Below are 26,809 nucleotides of genomic sequence, written 5' to 3'. Positions count from 1 at the left end.
TGATCACATGAGAAGTCTGAGTTCCACGAGAAGCACTAAGCCTGTCATAATTATTTCCAAGCTGGAGCTTTACCTGCAGGCCACTTCTACCTATTTCCTGATATTCTCCATGAGCTTTCAGAAATGTTTTTGTGCCTTTGGGCAGCCAATTTATGTTTGCAATGTGAGAAAATGGATCATCAGGTAATATTGTAATAAGAAAATGACAGCAGTGTGGATGCACAGAATTTGTTCAGGAAGTTTAGATTCTATGTCTCCTAAGAGGTCAGATTGTGCCTACCACATATTTTGGTACAGCCTTTTATACTCAGAGAAATAATATACTTCTGTGGAAACTGAAATGCTTCTCAGTAGGACATGGAGGGGCAGCAGGTAAAATGAGAGAACTGGAGGAAAGAAAACCAATTAAATATGAAGCATTTATTTTGGAGAGTTTTTGCAGAGCTTCCTTATAATCCCTGATTAAAAGATGAAAGTAAACACTCTGAGACACAGCTCTAGTACTAAATCAGATATCAGAATTACAGTGTCTTTATTGTACAGGCTTATTTGATTTGTCCACATCATTTTCTGTAGCAGTGATGGCTAAGCAGTCGAAGGAACAAAAAGGAGAAGCTGTTATTCATGCTGCATCCAAGACAGGCACTTGTATCCCAGGGGCCTTTGCTGTCTGTAACGCCCACTGCTGATTAGCAAGGCTGCAGTTCCCAGTGCAAATAAAAATTGTCCTTGGAGAGGCTGGTCCAAACCAATGATAAATGGCATTGGTTCACTTAAATGCTAAGAGAATTTTAATGTTTTTGAACTTGAAAGTTAAGTAGTCAAAGCCCAAAGTCATTGTAATTTTTATAATGAGTATTCCTTGTATCACAATGAAAATTCATATATCTAACATATGTACACTGTCCCCTTTCAGCCATCTTCCAGGACAGAGGAGAGCTTTCTTCTAAATCAGTCTTTCCATTGGTGGTGGCCGCACCATATTCCACATCTCTACCCGGGATCCTTCCTTCTCTTGCCGGCTGGGGCTGTAGGTCCCTTGAGTCGCTCGTTTATTGGCAGCGATGAAGGAAACCACAACTGCCAAGAAGAGGATCAATAACAAGGCCAGCGTTACTGAGCCAATGGAGGTGAATAGGTTCGAGATCAAGTCAGTTGTCAACTGGAAGGATTGAAATAATTGCAATATAATTCATGTTAAGAGAATACTGAAACACACTTGAGGTACCATGGAAGGAAAAATAAAACCATTCTACGGATAGGGCTTTGCATAGTTGAGCTACTGATGAAGCACCATTTATTGGTAGTGAAGTACAGTAGCCCCTCCAGATTTTCTTCTTAGGACTCCTCAGAAGATTACACACACCATGCTGGATATTTAATATAAAAGACAGAGCTGGATGAATTTCACTTAATGTTCTATTTTGTTTGATGGCTTCCTTTCTGCTTAAAAATAACCTGTGAGTTAATAGGTCTACGGACTGTAGTAATAATTCAGCACTTATTTGTTTAATCACTTTAAAAATAATTCATTATCCCTAGTTTGGTTCTGAACATGTTATCGCTAGTCTTTGCTACTGCAAGTTAAACATGAGCTATTTGACTGGATACATATTCAGTCACATTTCTGTTTCTCTTGCTGGAGAAGTCAAATTTATGTGACTACTTATTTAGAGAAAATTTGCTTACTATAAACATTTTTGTAAAATGTACTATTTCTACAGGCATTCCTGGCAGTAAACTTTTCTGCCAGCATGTTTGTATGAAATAAGTTTATAGAGGCTGCACAAGAGTGCAACCTAAATCTATTCAGTGAGAAATTAATCAGTATATTTTCACAAATATGTTTTAAAACATTCATCCAGCTCTTCTACACGCAGGCTTTGTAGCTTCATCTACAGAAACACAGGCCATGCAGTACAGAATGAATGTAAGGATGCTCTGATTTTTTTTGTCTGTTTTCAAATGGCAGTGGGAAATGTGATAATGTCAGAAGACACAGTGCGCATAAACAAATCTGCCAGCTGAAAAGCTTTAGACCAGGGAAATTTTATAGCTGGTAGATGAATGTTTTATACACATCTACATATGTGCTTTAATATGTAAAAAAATGCTGATGATGAGGTAAGCCAATGAGGTGATGTGGTTACTGTGGAAAAGTGGTCACTACGGACAGAATGACCCCAGCAAGAATTGAACTTCTGGGCAGATTCTGCCATCCATCATCTTTTGATTTGCATTACAAGTGACAACTGAACGGCCATAGATGAATGTGTGCTTGAGGCTGAACTTTGAAATCCCAAAATATTTAGAAATGGAAAATAGCAGGTCAAAGCCCACATCCTAGTCAGATATTGCATGTTGCAGGATATTTTAGTGACCTACTTACTTGTCATTTCTAAGGAAGTACAATTACAGTCCTGAGAATGATGATGATTTTGCATAAAGTGATGATACTGTAAGCAGATGCCGTTGCTGTGTGTACATTGCTTGGACTCATGGCTTAGCAGAAGAACAGCAATGCTAGATTGGAAATGTTAAAACAGTCCTTCCTTTTTTTTAAATTTTTTTTTCTTTTCTCCACCTCCATGTTAATGTAGAAGGTCCTACTATAATAATAAACACAAATTTGGCTCAGGGATTCTCTCCAGGGCATGCATGACCAGCTGGGATATTTTCCACTGTCCTTGAACCTAAATATATGGTTCCTATATTTTTTAAAAAAATATTCCAATAGACATAATCTAATGTAGGTGGCAGAACACGTGACTCCAATCCTAAAACAAGGTGACAAAAACATTTTGATCTATTAAATTGCATTGGATTGGGAAGGTCATTTCATCTTTAGATGGTGTTACAGACATATTTGAGACCTTATTTTTTTCTCTGTACTGTGTTAGCTGTATGACCTAACATATAGCTTGTCTCAGAGGGGCTGCAAATTTTTGGTGTAATTTTTATTCTCAGAACCTGTCTTTTATTTTCATTGTCTGCTCTGGGAAACTAAGGACTATTATAGTCTAAGTTAACTCTGCTCCTAGGGTTGAACAGGACATTTGTGAAAAGAATTCATTACCATAGGCAATGGATGGGGTTGCCTAGTCTCTGGTACGTGAAATTTGGTTTGGTTCAACCAGTAACTTGAACTTGAAAACAACTACTGAAAATTGCCCACATTGCCTGTATCTGTGTTGGACAGAACACCTGCTCTTGAGCTAGTGTGTAAAAACAAGTTATCCCACTGATTATAGTCCAGAGAACTGTTTTTTTCACCATGGTCAGATACATAAGCTAACTTTATTTTTGTGTTTTTATTGCATGTGATTTCTACATGAGAAAAAAATTATTACCTTTATGTCACCATTTTGAGTGGATTCTATCGATCCAAAAAACCCTGCCATTCAAGTACTGTTCCCAGGTTTATCAGCCCACAGATTGTTGTCTAAGTTTACAACACAGGTACTCCCCTTAGCAGTAGCGCTGAACTGAAAACAGGTTGCCAGAAGGCTCTGCAGTCTGCTCCCATCAAAGTCAACTGCTGCTTTAGTAATTAATGGCTGAGCACTTAAATTAATTTGGAAAATCAACTGGCTGATCTGAAAAAGAAATTCTGAAAAGCTCTGTCCCCTGTCATCTCAGAGTCTGTTCATTGCAGCATTTGGTGATGATGATAGACTGAAATAATTGTAACTGATGGTCCCAATTAGAAAAAAGACTGAGCAGCATTTTTAGAAACAGTATCTCTGTGACAGCAGAAAAAGAGGTTTTCTATTACTGACTCTACTGTGTATTTGGCATAACGGCAGGGAGCAGGCTTTAAAAAAGCAGTTTGAATTTAAGGTCCCATATCACTGCCTCAGGGGCTTCTGGCAAGGCCTTGCCTGTTGCTTCCCCTGTAGATGGATATAGGCTATAAATCTCCCTGATGTTTCAGAAAGCAGACCCCTTTGACCATTGTGAGGCTGCTCATGAGTGTAGCTGATCATCTCAGCGTTCACAGCTATGTAGCAGATCGTCCGTGGCTGTGAGTCTGTGGGTGTTCTAAGGCACTGGGTGATGAGCAAAGTACAGCTGATGGCTCCTTGACTAGACCACCACACTACAACATCGCTTTTCACCTTCATATCATAGTCTGCTATATATTTCCCCATGTTAGCTTGTTAGGATCTGGCTATTGACTATTTGGGAGATGGCCACTTGCTGCAAATACACAATTTCTTGTGGTGTTTATCACAAAGCCGTGGCAGAGTCCCACGCAAGAAGTGTTGTGTGGTCGAGAGCTTCAAGAGCAGAAGGGGAAAGCTCTGGGAAGGACAGAATAAATTGAGGCAAACTTAATTTTTTCTAAGCAAATTTAAAAAAAAAAGTCATGGGGCAGCTGGAAATATAGGAAGAGTGAGTTTTTTGGCTAAAGACCTTTGTTGTCAGGGAGGCCTATGATACCTCCATACCCTGTAACATTTCAGAAATTATTATTGCTAATACCACATGGTGATCACAGCTATTTCTGAAAGTAACGTCAGCACTGCTTATGAATAACTAATTATATGTAGGGTGACTGAAGGAGGGTTAACTTACTGACTAGGCAATACCTTAGAGATTCTTATTGCATCTTGAACAAAAGGTTGTACTGAGAGACCTCTGAAGGGTCTTCCAACCTGAATTATCTTCTGAGCCTAAAAAGATAGTCAGTGACAGAAGAGTTTTAGGAGTTCCCCTGCCCTTAATATACAGTAGCTGTCAGTAAAAGCTTTATCCTTAATGGTAATGTATGCTGATAGCAAGATGATGTCATATGCCATGGTAATATCAACAAAATGAAGTCTGCTAACATTACAGGGCAAATCTGCTTCTTGCTGAGATATTTTATGTAGCATGTTCTATTCATTTGTCTTTGTCAGCTGAAGCAAGAAGAATTTATTTTGACAAAACTTAAAAACAAAGAATGAAGAAGAAGAAAATATTCTTTAGTTTAGTTTTCATATAGTGAATATCTTCATCTGCAAAGACAGGAAATGCAGAAAAAAATTCTTATTTGTGTATTTTTTTAAGCAAAGTCTTTGGACCCTCACTGGTGGTTTCATTTCAAAGTTGATTAATTTTTTAGTTTATAAAAAATAATTTAAAAAATATTTTAAATGTTAAGATCAAATAAATCATTGGATACAGTGAAACTTTATTGAAGGGCTGGGTTTTACTTTTCTTTTGGTTATTGAAATAAATTAATTTTTCCACTTGGGTTCCTTGATTACTTTTGTAGATGACCAGTTTGTATAAGGAGGGTGTAGTTAATGAGTGAAAGCTCAGTAGCATTTATCAATCCAGTATATGTATGCTTATCTTTAAACAGTCTTCCAAACAGTTATTCTATTAGAGGGGAGTATTAGTGATTTGCTATATATGAACATTTCCATGTGTGCCAAATGTGAAAGGCAAATGGCATAGCACAAGGGAGCAGGGACTCTTCCTCATGTATTTTACATCAGCATGACCTAGCTGATCTGATCCTGCTTTAGGTCAATACACAGTATGAGAATTACAGCCACAGACACCAAGGGCTGAGCCACATTAGGGAGAGAGAGGAGTGAGCTGTGGTCCCAGCAGAGAAATTTCTGTAGATGTGAGAGAAGTAGCATGAGCTTCCTCGGGATTCTGCTACCTGGGCATGAGATTTGCATGGGCAAGTGCAGCAAGGGTGTGTGGTTTTGGGATGTGAAAGGCATATTGTGCTCTGAAAGCAGAAGCATGCCTCTTGCTAGGCATTAAGACTTAATCAGCCTTCATTTCAGCACTCACATAGAAACGTGCTTGATTCTGGATGCTTTGCAGAGACATCAATACAAGATTTATAACAAGGAAACTGCCAAACCCTGGAGAATTCCATTCTCTGCCATCTGTACAGCTTTCCAGGAATTATGCAGCTGCTCATGTGCACTGGAGCTTTCACTGGAAGTCTCCGGATCCTGAGTCCTGACACCACTTACAAGGTTATCACTTCATTCACTGTAAGAACATCTCATCCATGCCACCCAGATTTTCTGCCCCCAAATCAAACCCATTTGCTAAAGTAACAAGGGATGATTGGCTTGAGTGGTCCTAATCCATGCCAGAATTACTGTGAATGGTTGGGGACATATAGGGATAATACTGAGCAGCCAAAGAGCTTTAACTTGAATAAAAAGCACATAGGTATGCTGAGTTTACTTCATTGCTGATTTACAACCATCTTATCAGAAAATTATTCTATTAAAGGCTGAATTCAAATAAGAATCTGAATAATTCCAGAAGAAATCCAGTCATACACGAATCTATTATAATGAGATGTATAGATAACCCCAGTTTGTAGGACTACAGTTTACTTTCAACAGCAGTAAAATGGCCATAAATCTATAGACTGACTTTGTTCCAATAAAAGTACTTTAAATTAGTGGCATACGAAGCGCTAAACCTTTTCCTTTAGTTTTTTCACCTTCCCAAGCAAGTATCTATCACTCTTCCTCCCATCCCCTGCTCTGCATGTTCTAAGGACCAGCCAGCAGGTCCCAAGAGCTATGTTGACTTAGGTTTTGGGCTGTTGAATTGAACCAATGATCCATTTTGGACTCACTCAAAGAGTTGAGTCATGTCCATCAGAGCCAAACACTGCACACACAAATAGTTTTTAAATTCCATACATATCATCTATTTCCTTAAACTTCATTGTCTTCTTTATGCTTTATACTGGTTTCCTTCTTCAAGCTGTTGTCCATGTGTTGAATGCATCTATCCAGTTATATTTCAGGTACTTGTATAATTGATTCCTTTCTACTTTGGTACCTGTAGCAACAAAGGAGGCAGCGCTCAGTGTCCTTGATGTAATTTAGCTGATTATCCACTGTATACCACTAGGGAAGGCACCAACTCCTTTTCCTTCTGCACACCTTACCTCTCTTCAGTTTATCTTGTGAGCTTCAAAAGTGCATTTTCTGCGGTAGTTGCCTTGAACAACCCTTCTTCTTGCCTCCGTGTGTGAAGAAAGTTGTTGATGAAAAGTATGATATTTGCTGGTTTTTAAACCTTGTGTGAACAAGCTTCAGGATTATCTGGCAAGAAAAGTATTTGAATTCTCTGAAACTGAGAAGCTGAAAGCAAGAGAAGAAAATTAACCGAGACAAACAGCTGCAGGTTTTCGCTCTAGACTCGTTTCCTTAGCTAATAGGAACGAGACCAGTTTGTAGAAGGACCAGATTCAGACTTGTAGCCTTGATCACCTGATGAAGATCTCTGTGGCATAGAGATGTGACTGTTTCCCCCTGCAATCAGCCAGCCCACAGCTCCAGTTCAGGCTGGCCTGCAGTTGCCACATATCATCTTTGGTGCTGGTCACAGGTAGCCATGCCTTATATGCCAGGGAACACCACAAAGTAAGCATGACTGCTCTTCTTTCCATACCTTGCAAACTTCTCCCTCTGACACCATGTCCACTGGGAGGACATGGCTCTCCTGTCATCCCTCACCTATTGCTGCAGCCCTCTGAAAATATATCACACAGAGTGGTAAACAGTCTTGAATTGTCCTTATTGCTGTTGCTGTTTCTGCTATCAGCCTCACAGTTGTTTTCCTGATATCTGCAGGAAAAGACAATCCCATTGCTTGAGGGCCTGAATTGAGACCCCGAGACTTGCATGTACCTCTATGGGCATTGCTGAAGACAGAACTTATATGACTAGTTCTGATGTGTGCAGAAGATCCACAGTATAATATATATGTAGGCAGCTCACCTTGATGAAGAATGTAAGAAATCTGTTTGTAAGTATTCTGGGGTTTATCGCTCTGTTTTCCGGTGCATGTTATTGTCTGAAAATTTTCTTAAAATATCTCTGAAGAAATTACATTCACTACCACCTCTATCTAGTATACATTTGTCTGTAAAATGGAGTTTGAATAGTTTGTCTTAGTTGAAATGTGACAGTTTGAATGAATTCCTTCCTGGAAAAGGTCAATGTGTCTGACAATTCTTCTTGAAGTCAAAGCGCAAATATAAAGAGTATTAGTGTAGCAGCTATAATGATAAACTGATCATCAGGATTGACCAGTTATAGGTCACAAAAATGCAACCTTTTTTATCCAGGAAGAATTACATCTCTTGTGTCTCGTGAGAAAACAAAGAAGTCAGAGATGTTTGAAATCTAAGATTTGGATGGGCTTGCAAGGCAAGTGCTCCATTAAGAAATGCTGACAGCCTCCCTCCTGGCAAGTGAAGTCACACTGTTGTGACACTACACAAGTTAACGAGGAAGTTTGTTCTAATTATAGTGGAGCAAGAAATTGGAGATGGAGCTTTCTAAAGTGTTGCAACTAAATTGTAAAACAGACTTCACTTAAACAGGAGTGTTATACACATTAATCTTTATCTTCCAGTTAGATTGGCATACACAGACATCCTCCCCACATTAGGCTGCAGGACTGTTCCTGGATCACTTAGAAACAGCACTGTGTTTAAATCAAAACAATAACCCCTTCCTCAATGCTGGTATGTGTAGCAGTGTTTGGCTCAGGTACCCTTCTGTTTACAATATTAGCTTTTTGGATGTAGCTTTTTAGACACAGAAGCTCATTTTTAGGAATTCACCTCTAAAGAACAGGCTACATACAGCAACTATAATCTCTTTAACTACTTATGGTGTTGATGTCTGACATATTAAATGTTTAATGGAAGAGGTCCAGCCATGAAAACAGTGGTATTTAGTAAGCCTGAGATGGTCCATCTTAGGGAGAAGAAATATTTCTGGTTTTGGCTGTTGTGCTTCACGTGAGCTCAGCTGTGGACCCAACAAAGCCATAAGTACATAAGTAGCCCCTTAAAATCTCCATCAGATATTTTACTGGAGCAGTGTCTCACAGGAGAGTGTATTAAATGCTCAGACAGCAGAGTGTTGATTATACACAGAGAAGTGATTTGGCTGTCAGTTTGGGAGGTACGCTCTCATTAAGCTGTGGGCTTTGAGAAGACTCCTTGATAGCATTTCTGCAGCAACTGCCAGTGCTAATTTTGTAAGCGTGCTTCAGCTCTTTTTAAGATCATCTTGGTGGTGCAGCACAGATGAAATGTGCAACTCCAATGTGTTGTTATGAGATGCCTTTTAAAATTCTATCGACAGCCTCTGGTGTAGGAACTTCACCATCTGCTGCAATCTGAAAGGATAAGAGGAAAAATCTATAGCTGGTGCAAATCCAGGCAAACCATGCTGAGGAGGAGTTTGTCCCATAGCTGCTAAATTGCAGGCTAGACAAATGTTTTAGTAAAGGTGTCAGTCTCTGGGGTGTAACACCCCTTTCTAGTTTTGGAAATGCTTTGGGGTATCATATAGAATTATTTTTATACATGGGTTACAGAGCAGTGTATTGGGTGATAACTGCATTACAGCTTTGAAAGAGCAGACTCTAGACAAATAAATTTTGGTGTTGGATAAAAGTCTTATCAGGAAAGCATCTTGCAGGGAGGAACGGATTATATTTAAAATCAAAAGATTGTCTCTGAAAACAGCAACTTTTTGTTATTGCCCTGCACATAGCTGGGTTGAGTTAACTGCACGCCTATAATTGCCATAGTAGAAATGTCTCCTGAAGGAAGGTTTGGAAGAAGACACTTTCGAGGACATCTGCTCCTGTTGCCATGGGAGAGCAAAGTGGGTAAGAGGGGTAAGTTAAACCCCAAAGCAGGAGAAGAGTAGGAAAAGATGCTACAGTACTGAAGATGAGGGCAAGACTGCTCCTGAGGTGAAAAGAGATTCAGTAGACAGAGAGAAATACAGTTATGAGAAAGAAGAATGAATTTCAAAACTGCTTTCTTCATTGATTGCATAGGTATCGCGCAGACCAGCATGTGAAGGATGACATTATAATATTTAAGATGGAGCTGATAGGAATGACAGTATCTGGGTAAAACAGGGCAAGAAATGGTGACATAGACTACCAACATGGGAATGACAGCATTTGGATAGGAGAACAGGCCAGGAAAAGATAACATAGGCTCCCAACAGCCATGCCAGGGGTAAAACTAACCCATTTCTAATGCAAACATTTGATTTTATGAATCTTGCACATATTGTCTCTCTGAATCTAGATTTCAATCTTTTCTGTATTAGGGAAAAATAGGAGGAATTTTGTTGAGGTGTTCTCAATCTGAAAGCACAAAGCCCATTCAAGCGAATACCTGTACATTGTTTCTCCTGATATGTTTCCACGTGCTTCAGCAGACATGATTCACCTGGGCATTATCAAGTTCAGTTTACCTCAACAGAGTTGCACAGTTTGAGATGTGGGCACAGAACCTGTTGCTCAAAACTCTACTTCCCAGCACACAACAACTGAGGTTAGACATATCTTCTTTAATTACTGATGCAAATGGTAGATATTCTTTTATTTCAGTAATCAGACCTTTACAAACAGCACTAAGCACCCACTGAAGACTTGGATCACAAACAGATGCAGCCACCCTCTGTGGGCTCTGATCCCTTACTATGATGATGTGAAGCATCCTGGTCCTCTGTAAGGATTGGTGCAACACGGACTGAATCTCACTCTCGCCTCATCCCACTTCCTAAGGGAATAAGAAACTGCGCAGTCCAACAGCGCATAATAGGTGGGTCAGTGGTATACAGTATAGCAGACAGAGTTATGATTCCTGTTTACTTTTGTAATTGCCAGATAGTTTCCATCCCTACTTCTCTGCTAATAAGCTAAGTCTACGATATCAAAACCACTCCATGGAATTCTTCCTATTTGGTGCTAAGCTCCTGCAAAACAGCCATGTGCTGCTACCTAGCATTAATATTATGCTGTCAAGTGGTGATGAAGTAAGTAGCTATTTGACTGTTTCACACTGTCAGACAACAAGGTATCAAGTCAACAGTTAGCCTTTGTTGGGTGCAGCACTTCAATTGCAGCCATCTTGTGCTTCCAACTGTAAATATTAATGGTATAAGATAGACCTTTATTGGCTACATAATACTTGCCTTAGCACGCTACGTGACACTGTTGCGTTACTTAGCTAATTATATTCCTTGATAAAAATTTTGAATACGTTTTTCTCCTACTGGCGTTCTTTCTAGTAGAAAGTTGATTAGAGGCAACAAACATCATTATGTTTTGGCTTCAGGAGAGACTTTGAAAGAGATGTATACATTTAAAGCGTAAATGGAAAACCTATAAACCTCTATGTCAAAAATTCCTTCTTGGAACCCTATTTTAATCTTGATCCAGATGTTTGATTTGTCACTGAGCTTCTTGTTTCTTGTGGCTTTTTTTCTTTTTTACTGTACTTACATCTTGTTGATAGGAATGTGTGAGCCTGTCTTTGCCTGCAAATCTTACCTGTGTCCTGAGAGATTCTTGGGTCAAGTACTGCATACCTAATATAGTATCTCATTGTTGTATTAATACTGCTGGTATTCAAAAGGTTTGCATCTGAATGCGATCTGGCTGAGCCAACTCTAATAATTGCTTTTTGGTTATCTGCTGAAGATGCAAGTGATTTATGAAGTCTCTTTCTATGTTATAGCCAGCACAGTACATGAGAAAAAGGTCTCTAAAAAGACTTTATAGGTTTCACTTAACTTTCTGCTCCATGCTTTTACCTTACTGCCACCTAAAGATAACTAACAGAAAATACATTTTACATCAGACTAGAGAGATTTACTCTAACATGTTAGGAAGTAATGACATCCTTGTCAATGTCTTTTTGTTTTGGTTTATGTTTCTGGAAGATTTCCCACACTTTCAGAAGATTTTCTTGAAGATGATACTTCTTAGAGATAGGAAAAAATCTGCTGGCTCAGCTCACTGAATTCATTTCTGATCCTCTAAGGCAAGGCATATTGACTATGTGTGCAACTCAACCCTATTTCTAGCTACATGATTAATTTACATCTCAGGGTTCCTCAATACAGGCTGTAAGTAGCATTTTCTACAGTTCATGGAGTCAGGTCAAAATCCAGCTTTATCTGCAGGTATAAGCTATTTCTGATACAATCTCCCTTTTCATTCTGCCCTCGTCAGATAGCAGAGTTGTCCTCTGTTGAACAGGCAGCCTAAGTGGTCCTTCTTTCTCAGCTCCATCCTTGGTGACTTATTTCTTGACTAGTAGCTTTCAGTTGGGAGATCCCCTTTAAAGCAAGCTAATATCCTTTTGTCAGGGAGGGAAATTGAAGCTTGAAATGTAGAGACGATTAGCTTATGATCAGTTAGGAAACCCTAGGTGGAAATGGTAATTTAATTTACTCTCTTCTTACTACCTAGACACTGCCTACACAAACACAGTTCGTAGTACTCATATCAGGGCAGTGCAGCCCTGACAAATCCCTAAAGCTCCCATTGAGAATGAGAACTGGCAAGGTCTCATTCAAGGTCATAGTTCATCCCCTGATATCATGTCATTCTGAAGACCTGAAACTTTGCTTATTTGCCATCTTTACTTTTTATACTGCAAATAAGCTATTTAATTCCACTAATAATTTAATTAATAGTTTCCAAAATGCTTCTTTATGGCTTCAAGTAACTCTTCTGATACTTGTACACTTCCTTAAAATAGTTCCAATCTCATATTTACTTTGAGATCAGCAATGTAAGCATGAAATCAAGCAAGTTATATATAATTTTGGCAGAAGTGTCATACATCAGCATTTTCTTTAGTGAAAAATGCTTCAGCTTGCTCTTTCATTGGCAGTTTTGGAAGAGCATGGAAAAAAAGTGATCGCGAGCTAGGAATTTCCAGCTCAAAACTTTCTCAAGGTGAACAATGTAATTTCAGGGTCCTGGGTCCAGGCCAGTAACTCACTGACTAGCCAGTACATCTTCAGGGGAGTGTTGGGGTAGCTAATTGTTGAAGGGAAATACCACTTCTATACAAAATGCATCTGGACAACTTCACTGTTTCAAAGACAGCAGCAGTTTTAATTATGCTTTAAATATTTATATAATGCTTTATTTATTTTTGGAATTTTCATAGTTAAAATATTCTTGGGTAGATTTCTGCTCTCTACTTTCTCTCTCTCTTCATTTCCTAGTAAAGGAAAGATAATAACCTTCTGTACCTTACAGATGTGCCGCAAACGTTCACTTAAAATAATGAAGTCATCCTTACTGAGCTAAGATGGAGTCCAGGTGTTCACTACTGTCTCCATCTGTATGATTTTTACAAATCAATTTTACTTACATTTTTTCTACTTGTGTGGTAATTTAATTTCCCTCAATATCACTTTGTGTCTCTGGGATCTCTACCAAAACTACCTTTTTAAGTGGCTTTGAGAAACATAAGCAACACTGGCAGCACTGAGGTTTGCTCATTTATACACTGGCTTCTCCAGGAAGATCCTCAGCAGCCCCTGAGGTTCCCTGACAACATCACATACTGAAAGGGTGGGGAAAAATTTGTACAGGGATTATAACTTCCAAATCTGCAGGAAGTGACAGAAGACACCAGCTTTTACTAGTGGGTTTCTGTCTGCCATGTAGGATATGTTACACTTTCATATGTATAGAAATCAAGCTTTTTTCTTTTGGCCTGAATGAGTTTTGTGTCTGATTAAAGAAACAATGAAATAAGGAAGGACCAAATGAAATTTTCCATGAGACAAAGCACAGTGTCTCACGTGACTCTTGTGTGCAATATGCTGCACCAGTTCAGGAAATGGTAAGCTTCGGGACAAAAGAAGAAAACCCTTGCATCACTATTTAAACTCTGTGGAGGAGACTTACACCTACACTGCCATTTCACTGAAGGATTTGAGTCAGCCCAGATAAGAGGACCAAACAACTTCTTGGACTGGAGGGAAAAGAAAGTCATGTTCCTTGGAGATAAGAAGTGTACAGCGCGTGAGTGTTAGCAGTGCTGGACCAGACAGTGCTGTCCTCCCTTAGGGTCCAAGCTGGTTTCTTGAGTTAGACTGTAAAGAGCTGCTGGCTTAGCAAATTTAAGCCCAGTAGCCAAGATCCCAGTCCACTGCCCACCAGCATAAAGAAAAATGGTTTTGTTTATGTCAGTAATGTATAATTTAGAACCCAAACTATTTACATGCTTGAGAATCTCCAAAATCCCTACCCTAGCCTTTCAGAGGGTCTACTGACAATCAAAGTTGTCTGCGTCTGTGGAAAGTGTGCTCATGTTAAATAATTACAAAAGCTAGTAAAGCTGCTGATTTGCCTGTCCTTTCCATTGAACTACACTACTATAATATTTTTTATTTATTTCAGCACTCTTTTTCTTCTTGAAAAATTAATAATCTTTTCTACCAAATACTGTTTGAATAAATTTGAAGACTATTGTATTTGCTACACAGTTATTTTGGTTCAAAGCTCAGATATCTGCGAAACAAGCTCTGACTCTCATTTAAGTGGCTCTGTGTATCAAAAGAGATAAGTGTTCCTGTTCATTTGAAACCAAAATATTTTGCAGATCCTCAAGAACAGGAATTCTTTTTATTGCTTTTTAGTGCAAAAACATCCTATAGGCCTAGTAAACAGTGCAAAAAAATTTCAAACATTATTAAGAATGGAATTTCATAACAAGAACTGAAAAATACTCTGCACAAGAATGTACTCTACAGACAGAGCTCATTTAGAGCTACGGAGGCAGCCTTGTTTAATCTGGAAACAAAATAATTTCATGGACCTTGATAGTAAACTTCAGCATATGATTAGTTTCTGAGACATTAATGCTAGCCTACAAATGCATTTGTATGCTAAGCTAAGAATGTTCACAGCGTTCAGGAACTATCACACTATCCTTGTCTAGATAAAGTAGTGGTTGGAATCAAGAATCATGGTTCCCATTCAGGCACCTGAATAAATGTGGGTAGATTTGCTGCAGTGCTTAATCAGTAGTACCTGGGCAATAATCATATTTACCCTTTATTTGATGTTTTTGTATATATAAACATATCTAAGGTAAGGGTAACCCTTGGACTTTCTAATTGTAATGGTGATGAACAAGCTTCCTCTAAAGCTGTTGGTTCTGATAGGTAAATATTCCATATAAAGCCTCAAATGCATGTTTCAGTTCTGTTAATTTTAGTGAAGAGGACAAAAAATGAATCCCAAGAGATTGCTGGCACCATGTGGTTGGTATAAGTGATCTTCTCCATCATACACTCTAAATTCTGCCCAGTTCCTTTTTCTTTTCATGAGCACCAAGGGGAAAGCCCAATCTATGTTTTTCAGCCTGAAAATGAGGTCGGAATTTTCTTTTGTTTAGAAATTTTTCGTCAATTAAGTTACATGAAATTTATGGATTTGAAACAGATTTATGGTCTGGTTTCACTCAGTATTCTGTCAAGTTTCTCAGCAAATAAAATGCAACTTACTGTGCAGAAGTGGAAGTCCATAGGTGACTAACGCCTGCTGATTGTGTATTACTGTTCTTTTGCTGTTCTCTAGGTAAATACCCATAATTTTTAAAATACAAAGTTTCAAAAATTTACCACTGATCATAGCTTCTTTTCCATTTTCAGTGGAAAACAGACACCAAAATACAAACAGAAAACTTTTCAATACTTGCAGCAAATTAATTTTCTCATCAATTGTATTTTAAAAGGCAAAGTAAATGGAAGCATGTAGGGGTTTGGTATCGGGAATACCAGAATGTTCATTTGTGTTTGGATAGTCCTTAAGATGAGATCAGAGTTCTACATTTTATCTACAGAGATGACAGGAATACGGAAGAATTTGTTCTTGGTCTTATTTATAAAAAAAAGAGAAGAAAAAGTAGAGTATTATTTCTGTACTTATGAGTTAATCATTCTAAAGCAACTTTCAGAATACCTTCCCTCAGTGCTAAGCCTGCTACAATATTGGAAGACTGAGAAAATAGAGAAAACAAAAAGAACATTAAGTCTCACAAACCATAAGAGAAAAAAGATGTAAAAATTAATATCTGAACAATGCAGGCATAGAGTGCATGAATGTGTTATAAAGTGAGCAATGACTGAAGTAAATGCCCATGTGATGTGAATATGAGTCTACAGGGAAAACATCAGAAGGTGAGAAAAAGGAAAACAATGCCATTGCAATATAAAGGATGGTGTACAGACAAAATGTGTTAGTCTGAATACTAAATGTGTTATGTGAATACCATTCTTGAGCTGACTCCTATGCTGCAGAGTGTTATGCTGTCATATGTCATCTGGGTTCCCTTTTCTGCTTATATTTACCATGCACATTAAATATTCAACTGCTTTTCACTGATGTGTGCAGTAATGCTGGCCTTATGAGAAGCTTTCTTGTCTTTCCCAGCTAAGACACTTGGATAGCCTTATTGTCTTTGCATCCTAATGTTTTTGTACCTTATGTTATGACACATATTAAATATGTTTCCTGCAATGTCCCTTTAGAAGTTTTAGTTAAATCCTGTGTTTTGAATACAGACTAATAGAATATAACAAAGGATGTTAAGGGACTATTCTGCTCTGAAAAACAACTGTAAAAATGGCATTGTGACATTTCCAATGACTTCCAGAGCAGAGCTGCTCATTTTACAAATATAAAGATGTTGTTTCTTACCCCACATTTGACCTGGCAGAGGAATAAAGCTGGGTTCCCTCTGGCTTCTACCATCAGTGGTAATGATTCTGACATGATGAGTGATCTACAACCGTGTGAATGACGTGCAAACAAATAAATTCCAGCTTCTTCCCCACTCAGTTATGCTGACTCTGCTATGCTAATAAAAATAGTAAAAACTTACTTCAGTCAATGAAATAATATCATTTCAATAAGCTGTCATCAGACTGTAATAAGGATACCTGTGCAGTACAGCACTTCTCCCCAAATAGTTGACACTGGGAGTTTTCTCCAGGTAAGGTACCAGAGAATAAATACCCTTTATACTTGCAGTGACAGTCTTACAGAACAGGGATTATACAGACACACTGCTTATTTACTTCCACAGACTGCTCCCTGTCTTGTTCATAGGAGCATCAGAAAAACTGATATGTGAGAGTGGTTTTCTGCTTATTGACAGTTCACCTAAACCACAACTTGCTCCCTGCTTGGGAAGGCAAGCCAGCAGGAATATGTCATAGTCTGGTTAGATTGCCATGATTGTTGGAGGCTGAGGGCATCAGTTTTCAACAGGGGTTCAGTTCTGTCATTTGGTCCTCAAGTATCACTGGCTTCAGTGCGATTTTAGATAATGTATAGGAGTGGTTTAAGTGTCTCTGATTTCAAGAAGTTATATTATTGCAAGATAAGGACCTCAAATGCAGGAGTTACCTATGCAGGACAGGGAATTTCAGAAAAATGGTTTAATTTTGAAAGTATTTTACTGTACTAGTCAGTCTTTCTCAACAGGCTGCAAGAGCACTGGAGAAGACAAAAGTCACAGCAGATATAAATGCATTCATTTACTAATACACGACATGATTCTGCTGCCCAGGGTCATGGGTTCTTCGAGCCACATCATATAAGGGGAACCTGAAGCTGACCTCTACACATAGTGTGAACTCCTGTTTTCTCTCTGCAGGTTATGATAGCTGGGATAAGGTTCTCTCAGGGCACCCACAGCTCCTCAGCTGGGGCTGTGGACGAGCAGTGGATGAGCGGCTTGTCTGAAAATCCAGATGGTAGCACTTCTCATTTTCAGTTGATGGTCACAGCTTTACTTCTTCATTTTAGCACACCCCTGAGGCTGAATACTATTATCTTAGTGTTGCCAACATTGAGAATTCAAGCTTAGGCTGAGAAGAAAAATTACGACATTGCCTTAAAATAATTATATCTTAATATGAAAAATATTTTTTTTAAAAGTTCTATGTGGCATTTTTGGCTTTCTATAGCTCTTAAAACCTTCTGCAAGCTTGGGAGGGCTAGCAACTTGTCTTCTTTCATGGAAGCTGAAATATGTGTGTTGAGGCATAACATGAGCCATGTAGGGCAGAACTGTTATTTCATACTGAAGGTGTTGATGATATTGCTACCCTAGTTTCACAAATGAATAAACTTTGAAGTATGGAAATGTCCTAACCATCTGCAGTAGGAAAGACTGCAACATCAGTACAAAACCAAATCTATATTGATCACAAAGAGAACAAAGTTCCTTCACCAAATATTTTCCCTTATAAGTGTGTAAATTTCATCTATTTTTTTAAATTATTATTATTATTTTGCATTTGAAGCAGCAGAACACTAATGCTGCTCTTGCGCTCAGTCTTCTAATACTGAGACATTTTCTGCTAAGAAAAGGTGAAACTTTTTTTTTCTTCAAACAACATCCTAAAATTCCCCTAAATTTTTTGTGCAGCCTCAAGACATAAACTGGTAAGAATACTAGCTCAGAACTGATGCAGAGTGAAAATTAATCTGCATGACTGTATTTGCCATTATATTGCTCCATAGCTCTTGAAAATGAAATGTTTTTTATATTTCTGTGTATACTAGCAAGATAGAGGCATATGAGAGCAAAATAACAGATGAGGCCCATGAGATTGAGGGAAAATGGTGCAATTGTTACGTTCCTGATGTCCACATCTTTCAGTCAAATGGTAATTATCCATTAATATCCTTATAAGTATGAATATTCAAATAGCTAGATAATGAATTATTCATGAATCACCAGGCATTAATTATTGTAATTAAGTATCATTTGCAACATTCGTATTACTAACCCTTGCAGTTAATGAATACATTAGCTAATCACTGTACAGCAGATTCAATCAAAATTCTGCCTGTGCTGTGGAAGCCTGAGAGAGTTTTATTGAATTTAGATTCAATATTGCACATATCTTACATGCTTACCAGTGTATTTTTAATGACATTAAATGTGGATTGTAACCTTCAGTGCATGATGCTTGTCCTTGCCCCCAGGAGGATGGAATGGTACCAGCTGGAAGAGGATACAAAAGCAGCAACTGTGCAGGTCAGAGCACATAGCACTAGCTTCTGCTTAAGCAAATTTTAATTCCAGGACATGAAATCCACCACCACTTTCAAGTGTCAGGTGTACAGTAGGAGAGGGTATGCTTCATGCAGAAGTGCTGTCCCAAAGGTGCAGCATGATAATGTTCAAGAAACAATTTCAAAACACAGAATGAGCTGTCAGCCAGTTAGTACAAGCACAGTATCTGCCTTTTGCTAGCACAAGCAGGACACTGCGCTAGCAGGATGTGCTCCTGAGTTTAATGGGGCCTCAGGGCACTCTTGAAACACAAAATAAAATGAACAAACAAACTCTGCTTTTTTTTTTTTTTCCACTCTCTGGAGATCTATTTCAAATAACAGTCATCTAAGTAATGCAGAAGACTTGCTGGAGCTTTTTGCTTTTTTAGGCAATACTTCTTAGAACTGGGTTTTGTGGTTCTTGAAGTAGAAATTTTGAAGAATTTCTTATTGCAAACAAAAGTTTCCCTATTTTTAGGGAGAATCACTCACTCAAGATATAAAAATATAAGTTCAAGTGCTGAAAGTTAATAGACACAAGTGGAGTGCCCTCTCAGCTGAACTTTCAGCTGACAGGCCAGTAAAAATATTTGGAATGAAAGAATGAAACTTGATTTCATGACTGCCAGTGTGAAGCAGATTTGTTCCTATTTTTAGTTTCACCAACATACTGTAGTCACATGCACTGAATAAACTGAGCATTGAGTTTCGTGAAAATTAAATGTTCTGGGAGTAAAAGAATTTAAATAAGCATACAAAGGATATTTCCAAATTCACAGACACATGGGCTCTTTGTAGTTCAAATTGTGATAAGATACTGCTGGCACAGTTTGAATTGTATTAGATCACCTGTAGAGGAGGGTCAGTCAGAGCCTGTTTTTAAGGATCAGAAGTAGGGACTACACTCAATAAAGCAAATCTGTCATTCCCTGTGTGTACTTCCTCTGTGAAATACCTCTCATGTGTTTGCCAAACACATTAAACTTTCATTTATCCCACAACTGATGCGAATCGCTTTGCTCTCCCTTCCAGTACCTTCATCACAGCTGTTTTCCCCTCTTTCCAGAAATCTTAATTCTGCCTCAAACCCTAACACTGCTACTTCTCATTACCCGTATTTCTGAATAACGGTCACCAGCTTCTGAAAAACAATTTGAATCATAGCATTAAGGTCTTTTCTGAGTCAGACAATTCTGTGATTTTATGATCAAAATCTAGAGGGATCCACTACAGATAGTATCAGTTTTAAGAATCAGAAGCCATACCCCCAACAATCATGACCTTGCTTGCTTGCTTTCTTTCATGTACGTGTCTCGAACCCCTTCTCTTAATTCTGAGCATGTTAAGAAGATGGTTTTCCAAGTTCTTCTCAACACTCAGAGTGTTATGTTCCTTTTTCTTTTAAACTTTTTTTTTTGTTTTAAATGACTACTCAGATTTTGACAAATGCATGAACTCGTCTGGGAGTTTATGTTCTAAATAAAAAATGCAATTTCAAAAGCTTTGCAATAAAATTGCTATACTGGAGATGTATGAAGTTTCTTTCTGTTATACCTTAATCTTAAAATGAAGAATGGCCTTTTCAACCCCTTGAATTTTAAAATATCTTATCAATCAGATAGACCTACAAAAAAAAATTAGTGCTTAGTGTCATTATTCATCCAGCCGTGTTTTCATGTTTGCTTCTATAGCTGTTTCCCTTTAAATGGTCTACACCTGTAGTTCTTTTAAAAATACATGCATATTCAAGAAAGTGACTTTAATTATTCTGGCATTTGTTTATTTTTAAACTTTTTAAAACTGGAAATATCAAGTCTGTTCTCCACTGCATGTGTCGGAAGACAGGTTGGACAGGTCACTTTAAGCCACATTGATAAAACCCTTTTCTCTCTGAATTGTTGGCCTGGGGCTTGTTCATTTAGTTGTACTCTGTAAGGTATAAATTGCTACCCAGAAATCACCCTTGGTGGGTGACACAGTATTGCAGATGAAGTGGTTCCAGCAGCTGAATTGCTTTATTGGGAAGCACCTGCCCAGCCCTGCACTGTCAGAGCTGCTGGAGAACTCACAGGGAAGATGCAACCTTAGTTTTTGTGTGGTGCACCTGTAAAGTGAAAATGTTCAGAAAATATGGCACACTTAAAGCAAATGAACAGAGTCATTAGCAGAAAATGAGAAGCAGACATAAAGAGACAAAGGCAGAAGGTTTATTTTGCATATAAAGGTAGGAAAGTTATGTACACATGCGCAATGTAGTTGAGAATACAGAAGTACAAATAAGAAAGGAGCAGCATTTCTGAAGTCAGGGGATGTTTCATGATGACAAGGCATTAGAGGAAGGAAAGTATTCAGTTAAAGTTGTGTATTCAGTTAAAGAAAGAATGAACAGATGCCCTGCTAATGTAGTCTAGATAAATAACTTCCATAATGCTGTAAATCATATAAACCTTGTATTTAATACAGTAGGTACATTCATATTGAAGAGGAAGTGTTTCGGAATCTCTATGCATATTTATCCTTTGTTTTTCATATTCTGCACATAGCTATAGTATGTCAGACACTGTTGTTATTACACGTGTTGCTTTCTAGCTTTCTTCATCATTAATACCAGAATGAAATTATTTCTTACTGTAGTGTATCCCAAAGTGCATATTCTATTAAAAGCATAACAGTTCAACTTACTTATATGGGAGCTGCACTAAACCCACTGAGAAAAAAACCCCAAAATTTCATTGTGATTTTATTAGTTTTCTTACTAAAAAAACCCAACCTTGATTTGAACAGCTTTGTTTGGTTGTGTCTTTTTTTTATTTGAATTTTCAATATTTCTTACTTCTTTGCTTCTAGTTAGCATTCAGAAAAGATATGACAGTTTTAATTTCAAGATATTTGTGTTTAGATTTTTCATATCTGATTTAAATAATACTGAAACAAGTAACATTTTTAGCTATGATTAAATGAAAGCTACAGTTTGGAATAAATTTTCCAACATAATACGTTGCTTAATATTTTTAAATTTCTCTTAATGAAGGAAAATTGACATTTTAACTCAAAACAAGGTGAATGTTTTCATTTTCTTTCACCTTATTTTGATATTTTAAACCAAAATCCAAACATTTCACATGGAAATATTGATTTCATTTAAAATATATATTTTCCTCTCACACTGTAGCCTTGATCACATTACTTTATCTGAAGCAAAAAGCAATTTTCCAAAACTGTATTTTCATTGAAAAAAAAATTCAAAGTGCAGCTTGGTTTTGGTTCGTTGTGAATTAGATAAGATGGGAGAAGACAATATTACATGTAATTACCAGTAAGTAAGATAAGCTCTACCTCTGATTGATACAGTTTTGATTGAAGCAGTTTTGTTTCTGACATTGTTACATTAATTTCATCGCCAGTATTGAAACGTGCATTCACATCTTGTGTTTTTATTTATTGGTTATAAACAGGGAAGGATCTTCTGGCTGAATGATTTTTATTTTTTTTATAAGAAATAAACAAGAAAATTACCCCAACCACTTTTCTATTATGATAATGACAGCAAATAAATTATCCTAATGTAATATAATTATTTTAAGTAAATATATTGTGCTTAAGTTTTCATACTAAGGCAGGTGCTTGAGCCAGGACTATGTGACACGAGACGCGTGTCGCTGCAATTATGCACTGAATAGTATTCAGAAAAAAAACCAAAATGGCCTTTGCATTTATGGAAGGTGGGAAATAAAAAAATAGAGGCTTGATCCTTGGACAGAGACATCTGCTATATCCAGCCATGGCAAAATGGGAACCTTAGCATTTCACTTATACATATTAAGGTGTTTTAATGCAACTGCAGAATTAAAGGTGGAATTTGTTCTTCATGAACACTCCAAGTCCAATCCACAGTGAACTGAGTAGGACTAAAGAAACAGGTTTGAAGTGGGAGAAACTAATATTAGTGGGCTCAAGGACTTTTGCAAAAGTTGATCTGTTCTCTCTGGAGTCGTAAAACCCATTGTATAGTGTTATGTAGTCTTCCCTATAACTCCGCTACATGCCCTATCACATAATAATAAAACACCGCTTTATACACGCTTAGCCTTCTGAATTATCAGTCAAGAACGCTATTTAAAGGACTTAACAGGAGTACAGAATCTATGCAAATATGATCATGAATGCCCAAAGAAATTATTGCACCATTCAAAAATGTTATTTCCCTTAAAGAATTGTTCAGAAAAATGAAAACTCACTTTTCACTACTGTTTTGTATTTAACAATGTATTTCAGTTGTGTCTACGCTCTCCAAGGCAACTACAAAGATATTTTGCTAAATATTTTTTTCTACACTCCTGGTATTTGTAATTTTCAGGTCTCTTATTTTCATTCTTTAAATAATCCATGGATAATCGATCAACTGAATTACCTTGATTGCTTCCTAAAAAGGAAAAAGCACATTTTTTTTTTCTGATGACACTCATATTTATTGATGGATGACACAGATTTACTTAAAGTTGTAAAAATATTTGAATAAACAACAAAGCTATGATTTTAAAATCTGATGTACTTACTGGGCCTATCTTGCAAGAGGAATCATGATGAAGATAAAGATGACTGTACTTTATCTCAGCATAATATACTGGAGATGTACAGGCTAGTGAAGCAGAAGTTCAGGATAAGTACAGGATTAGTGATATCAGTGCAGGATTGCCACTAATTCAAATGGATGTGAGATTGTCCTCAGCATGTTGCCAACTGCTAATCCAAACCACTATCTAATTATTCAAAAATATCCTGCATGGTTTCACAGCTGTGACACTTAACTGTCAAAGAAATGAACATGGTATGTGATGCAAAGATAGTGACCATCTGTAAGATTTATGATAAAATTAGTCCTGTTGAAGGCAGTGGGTCTTTGCCACTATTTGCAGGAGGGTTTAAATGCCACCATCAGTAAAGCTTTTTAATATATATTGCCTGTTGCTGTGTCTCACACTTGCCCACTGGTATACACGGTGAAATGTTCTGATGGAGGTGGGATGAAATGCTTTAAGATCTGCTAGAATTTGTTCTAAAATTAAGGGAAAGAATTAAACCAGATCCAAAGCCATTCATAGAAAATTATTCAAAGAAGTACAAAATGAGTTTTAAAACTCTGATGTTTGTATTGCTTTGCTAAGCAGTTTGGTCAAGGCATCTTCTGCTGCATTAAAATACAGTTTTAAAGACTGCTTAATAGTCTTCCTGTTCACCCCACTCAACTGCTGGATCATCATCCATTCGTAGAATAAGATAGGAAAGAAGCTGAAAGAGATTCTGCCACAACAGTAAAGAGACAAAAAAGGAGAGGTCGCTTACATCTATTTCACAACGGTCTCCAGCATAGTTGATATCACAGAGGCAGTGGAACTTGTTGAGTAGGTTCTGGCAGAGGCCCCCGTTTAGACATGGGTCTGAGCTGCACTCATCAATGTCCTTTTCACATCTAGAGGAAAGACCGCAGATAGTGAGCAACAGGAATCACAAATCAAATGCATCGAACAACACATTTTTTATTCAGAAGCCTTTAAGGGAAGGGAGAGGAGGATGCTCTCTTCCTTTTGCCTTGAACTCCCAAGAAACACAGGCACCACAGAAGTGTCTGAAAATATGCTTTTACATTTTTATATTTGATTTGATTTGATTTTTTCACCTGTTTTTGAATATTATGAACTGGCACACAGAACTTCTGGCTGAGTTAAATAGTACAATGCAGATGTTTCTGCCAACTACACTTTGCATAGAGTGGGTGGAAATTTTAATTTCATCTGTCTTTTATAGCTAACTGTACAGTTTCCACAAAGTCAGAGGGTTAATAAGTTTTCAAGAGAATGAAAACCTTTTGTTGAAAACGTCTTTGTGTTTGCAGAGCCAGTATAGCTTTGTCCTGTTGAACTTTTGGATATTAAACTCTGATGTAATACTAATTTCAGTAAAAGCACATATGGTATTTCCCTTCTTACAATCCAAAAAGGTGCCCGTACCTGTTCACGCTATGTTATGACTGGGACAATGTCACCTACATCTCTACAGCATATAATGCCCTGAAGATGTCAGGATCTCTGCTCCAGAGCTGTTTGTAGAATACTGTCAAACAGTACGTGGGAATTGTAATATGCTACTAGATGTAAATTTCAGTCTGAGAAAGGCCTCTCTCCTTTCACATTAAACTATAACAGGCAAAAAGTATTTCTTAGTTTGTTTTTAAAACAATAATTCTGTTTTGTTACTTCAACATTCAGTAAAAGAGTAATAAGCTGCAATGCCACTAGTTATTTCACCTCATACCATCCCTGTGAAATAATAGATTATATATTGACAACACATACATGTGAAAATGAAACAGCTTTGCATATTCACGCATCAGTGTATTGTAGCTGATTTTAACAAATGAGCATGATGTCTGCATATCCATCTATGGAAAGATAACATTCTAGCTTGTCATGTGCAAAATTGGCATGGAAGCCAAAAAACAATGGCATGTGGAAGCAAGTGTACAACACCGTCTAAGAAATAATATCTTGCATTGGAGTTAATGGTGCTGTATTGGATTGAACCTTGCTATATTAATTTGTGACTCTTTTCTAAGTAAAAATGCTATATGTTCAGACCCTAGAAGTCACTGAAGCAAGGAACTGCTGAACTTTACTGCTTTGTCAGTATTTCTGCAGGAGTGCAAACCCCCTGTGGCTGTTACCCTCTGGAACTTTCTGGAATAGTTTTTGGAAGAATTGCTCACAAAGACCTGCTGGGCAAAGGCTCTCACCGTTCTCCAGCAAATCCTGGCAAGCACACACATGTCAACTCGCCGCCGAGATCAGTGCAGTTGCCATAGTTGAAACACGTGAGGTTTCTCTCTTCATTCCCACAAACTGTATGTGGTAATCTTCTGTATCTAGGTAAGTAAGAAGGCAATAGTAGTTATTTACAACTTTCTTTGTTTCTGGATGTCTCATGGTCTCTCAGCTTTTCATTTGACTCTAGTCCACTGCTTTAGTGGAGTATACTTAGAGCTGCCTTGCAAATCTCTTACTTGAATGGAGAATGTAGGCTCCAAAGAGAAGGAGCAGTGCTCCTGTGGGAAAATACTATTCAATACCAATGGGAAATGTATTGCATTTTACCTGTAAATGAACACACGGTTTTGGGGGCTGCACATACTTTGTGCACCCTTGGTTTCCTCTTTGGAAAGGAAACCCCATGTCTGTGTCTGAGGTGCTCATGGTTAGTGGTAGGCAACAACTGTAACAGGTGAGCAATGCTGCTCCTGGCTAGGCTGATATCCAAAGGAAAGACAGCAGGAACTGAATTTTAAGACTCAAAAACCATATTTTGCTGAACTATTTTAATTTGCTGAATTTGATTTTCCTTTTCCAAGTATTTATGATTCACTTCTTAGCAAAACCAAAACAACACAAAAAACCAACCAAACAAACCAAAAAAGAGTCACTCTACCTACATTTCTGATGTGGCTCTATGTGATACTTGGGCAGCTTAGTAGACAGTTCATAACTGAGATATAGCATACAGATAGAACATATTGGGCTAATATGAGGCATCTTCAAATCTCAGGATGTCCTTGCTACCCAAAACAAGTCAACAAACATTGACGATTGTGTATTCATTGCCTAAAAGATTCTAGTTGCGCAGACAACTGGCTATTTGCGTCCTTCAGGCTGCAGCAAACTGGGCTTTTTGGAGTCCTCTGGTGGAAGGAGAAGGATTTTGCCTTTTCTGAGAACAACAGAACATGCCCAGAAGGGAAAAGTTTATGGTGTGCAAAGAAGGGCAATTAAAGGAGAGAGGTGCCAAGGAAGAGGCAGCAGCCTTTATGGAGGAGTATCTGAAAAGAACAAGAGCTAGGCATGTGAGGAGT

At 37.8% G+C, this 26,809-nt stretch overlaps 2 protein-coding genes across 6 annotated transcripts in view; one reads left to right on the top strand and one right to left on the bottom strand.

The window, feature by feature from the left end:
• LOC138723467 (coagulation factor XIII B chain-like) overlaps positions 1 to 26,809 on the top strand; it is a 206,790-nt gene that overhangs the window by 16,589 nt on the left and 163,392 nt on the right. The window lies entirely within an intron of this gene.
• Positions 169 to 26,809, bottom strand: part of CRB1 (crumbs cell polarity complex component 1) — a 111,884-nt gene continuing 85,243 nt past the window's right edge. For 2 of the 4 annotated variants that reach the window (XM_069862497.1, XM_069862500.1), the window contains 3 exons: positions 25,700 to 25,828; positions 24,253 to 24,379; positions 169 to 1,162 (listed from right to left, as the gene is read on the bottom strand). In XM_069862497.1, coding sequence (XP_069718598.1) covers positions 947 to 1,162; positions 24,253 to 24,379; positions 25,700 to 25,828 — 472 coding nt within the window. In that variant the 3' untranslated portion in view covers positions 169 to 946. Of the gene's footprint in view, positions 1,163 to 22,647; positions 22,818 to 24,252; positions 24,380 to 25,699; positions 25,829 to 26,809 lie in introns of those variants that run through there. The other 2 variants (XM_069862498.1, XM_069862499.1) reach the window with 2 other exon arrangements.

Source organism: Phaenicophaeus curvirostris, chromosome 8 (genome assembly GCF_032191515.1).
Source record: "Phaenicophaeus curvirostris isolate KB17595 chromosome 8, BPBGC_Pcur_1.0, whole genome shotgun sequence".
Lineage (NCBI taxonomy): Eukaryota > Metazoa > Chordata > Aves > Cuculiformes > Cuculidae > Phaenicophaeus > Phaenicophaeus curvirostris.
Note: the sequence above shows the minus strand (reverse complement) of the source record. Positions and strands in the feature narration are given on the sequence as shown.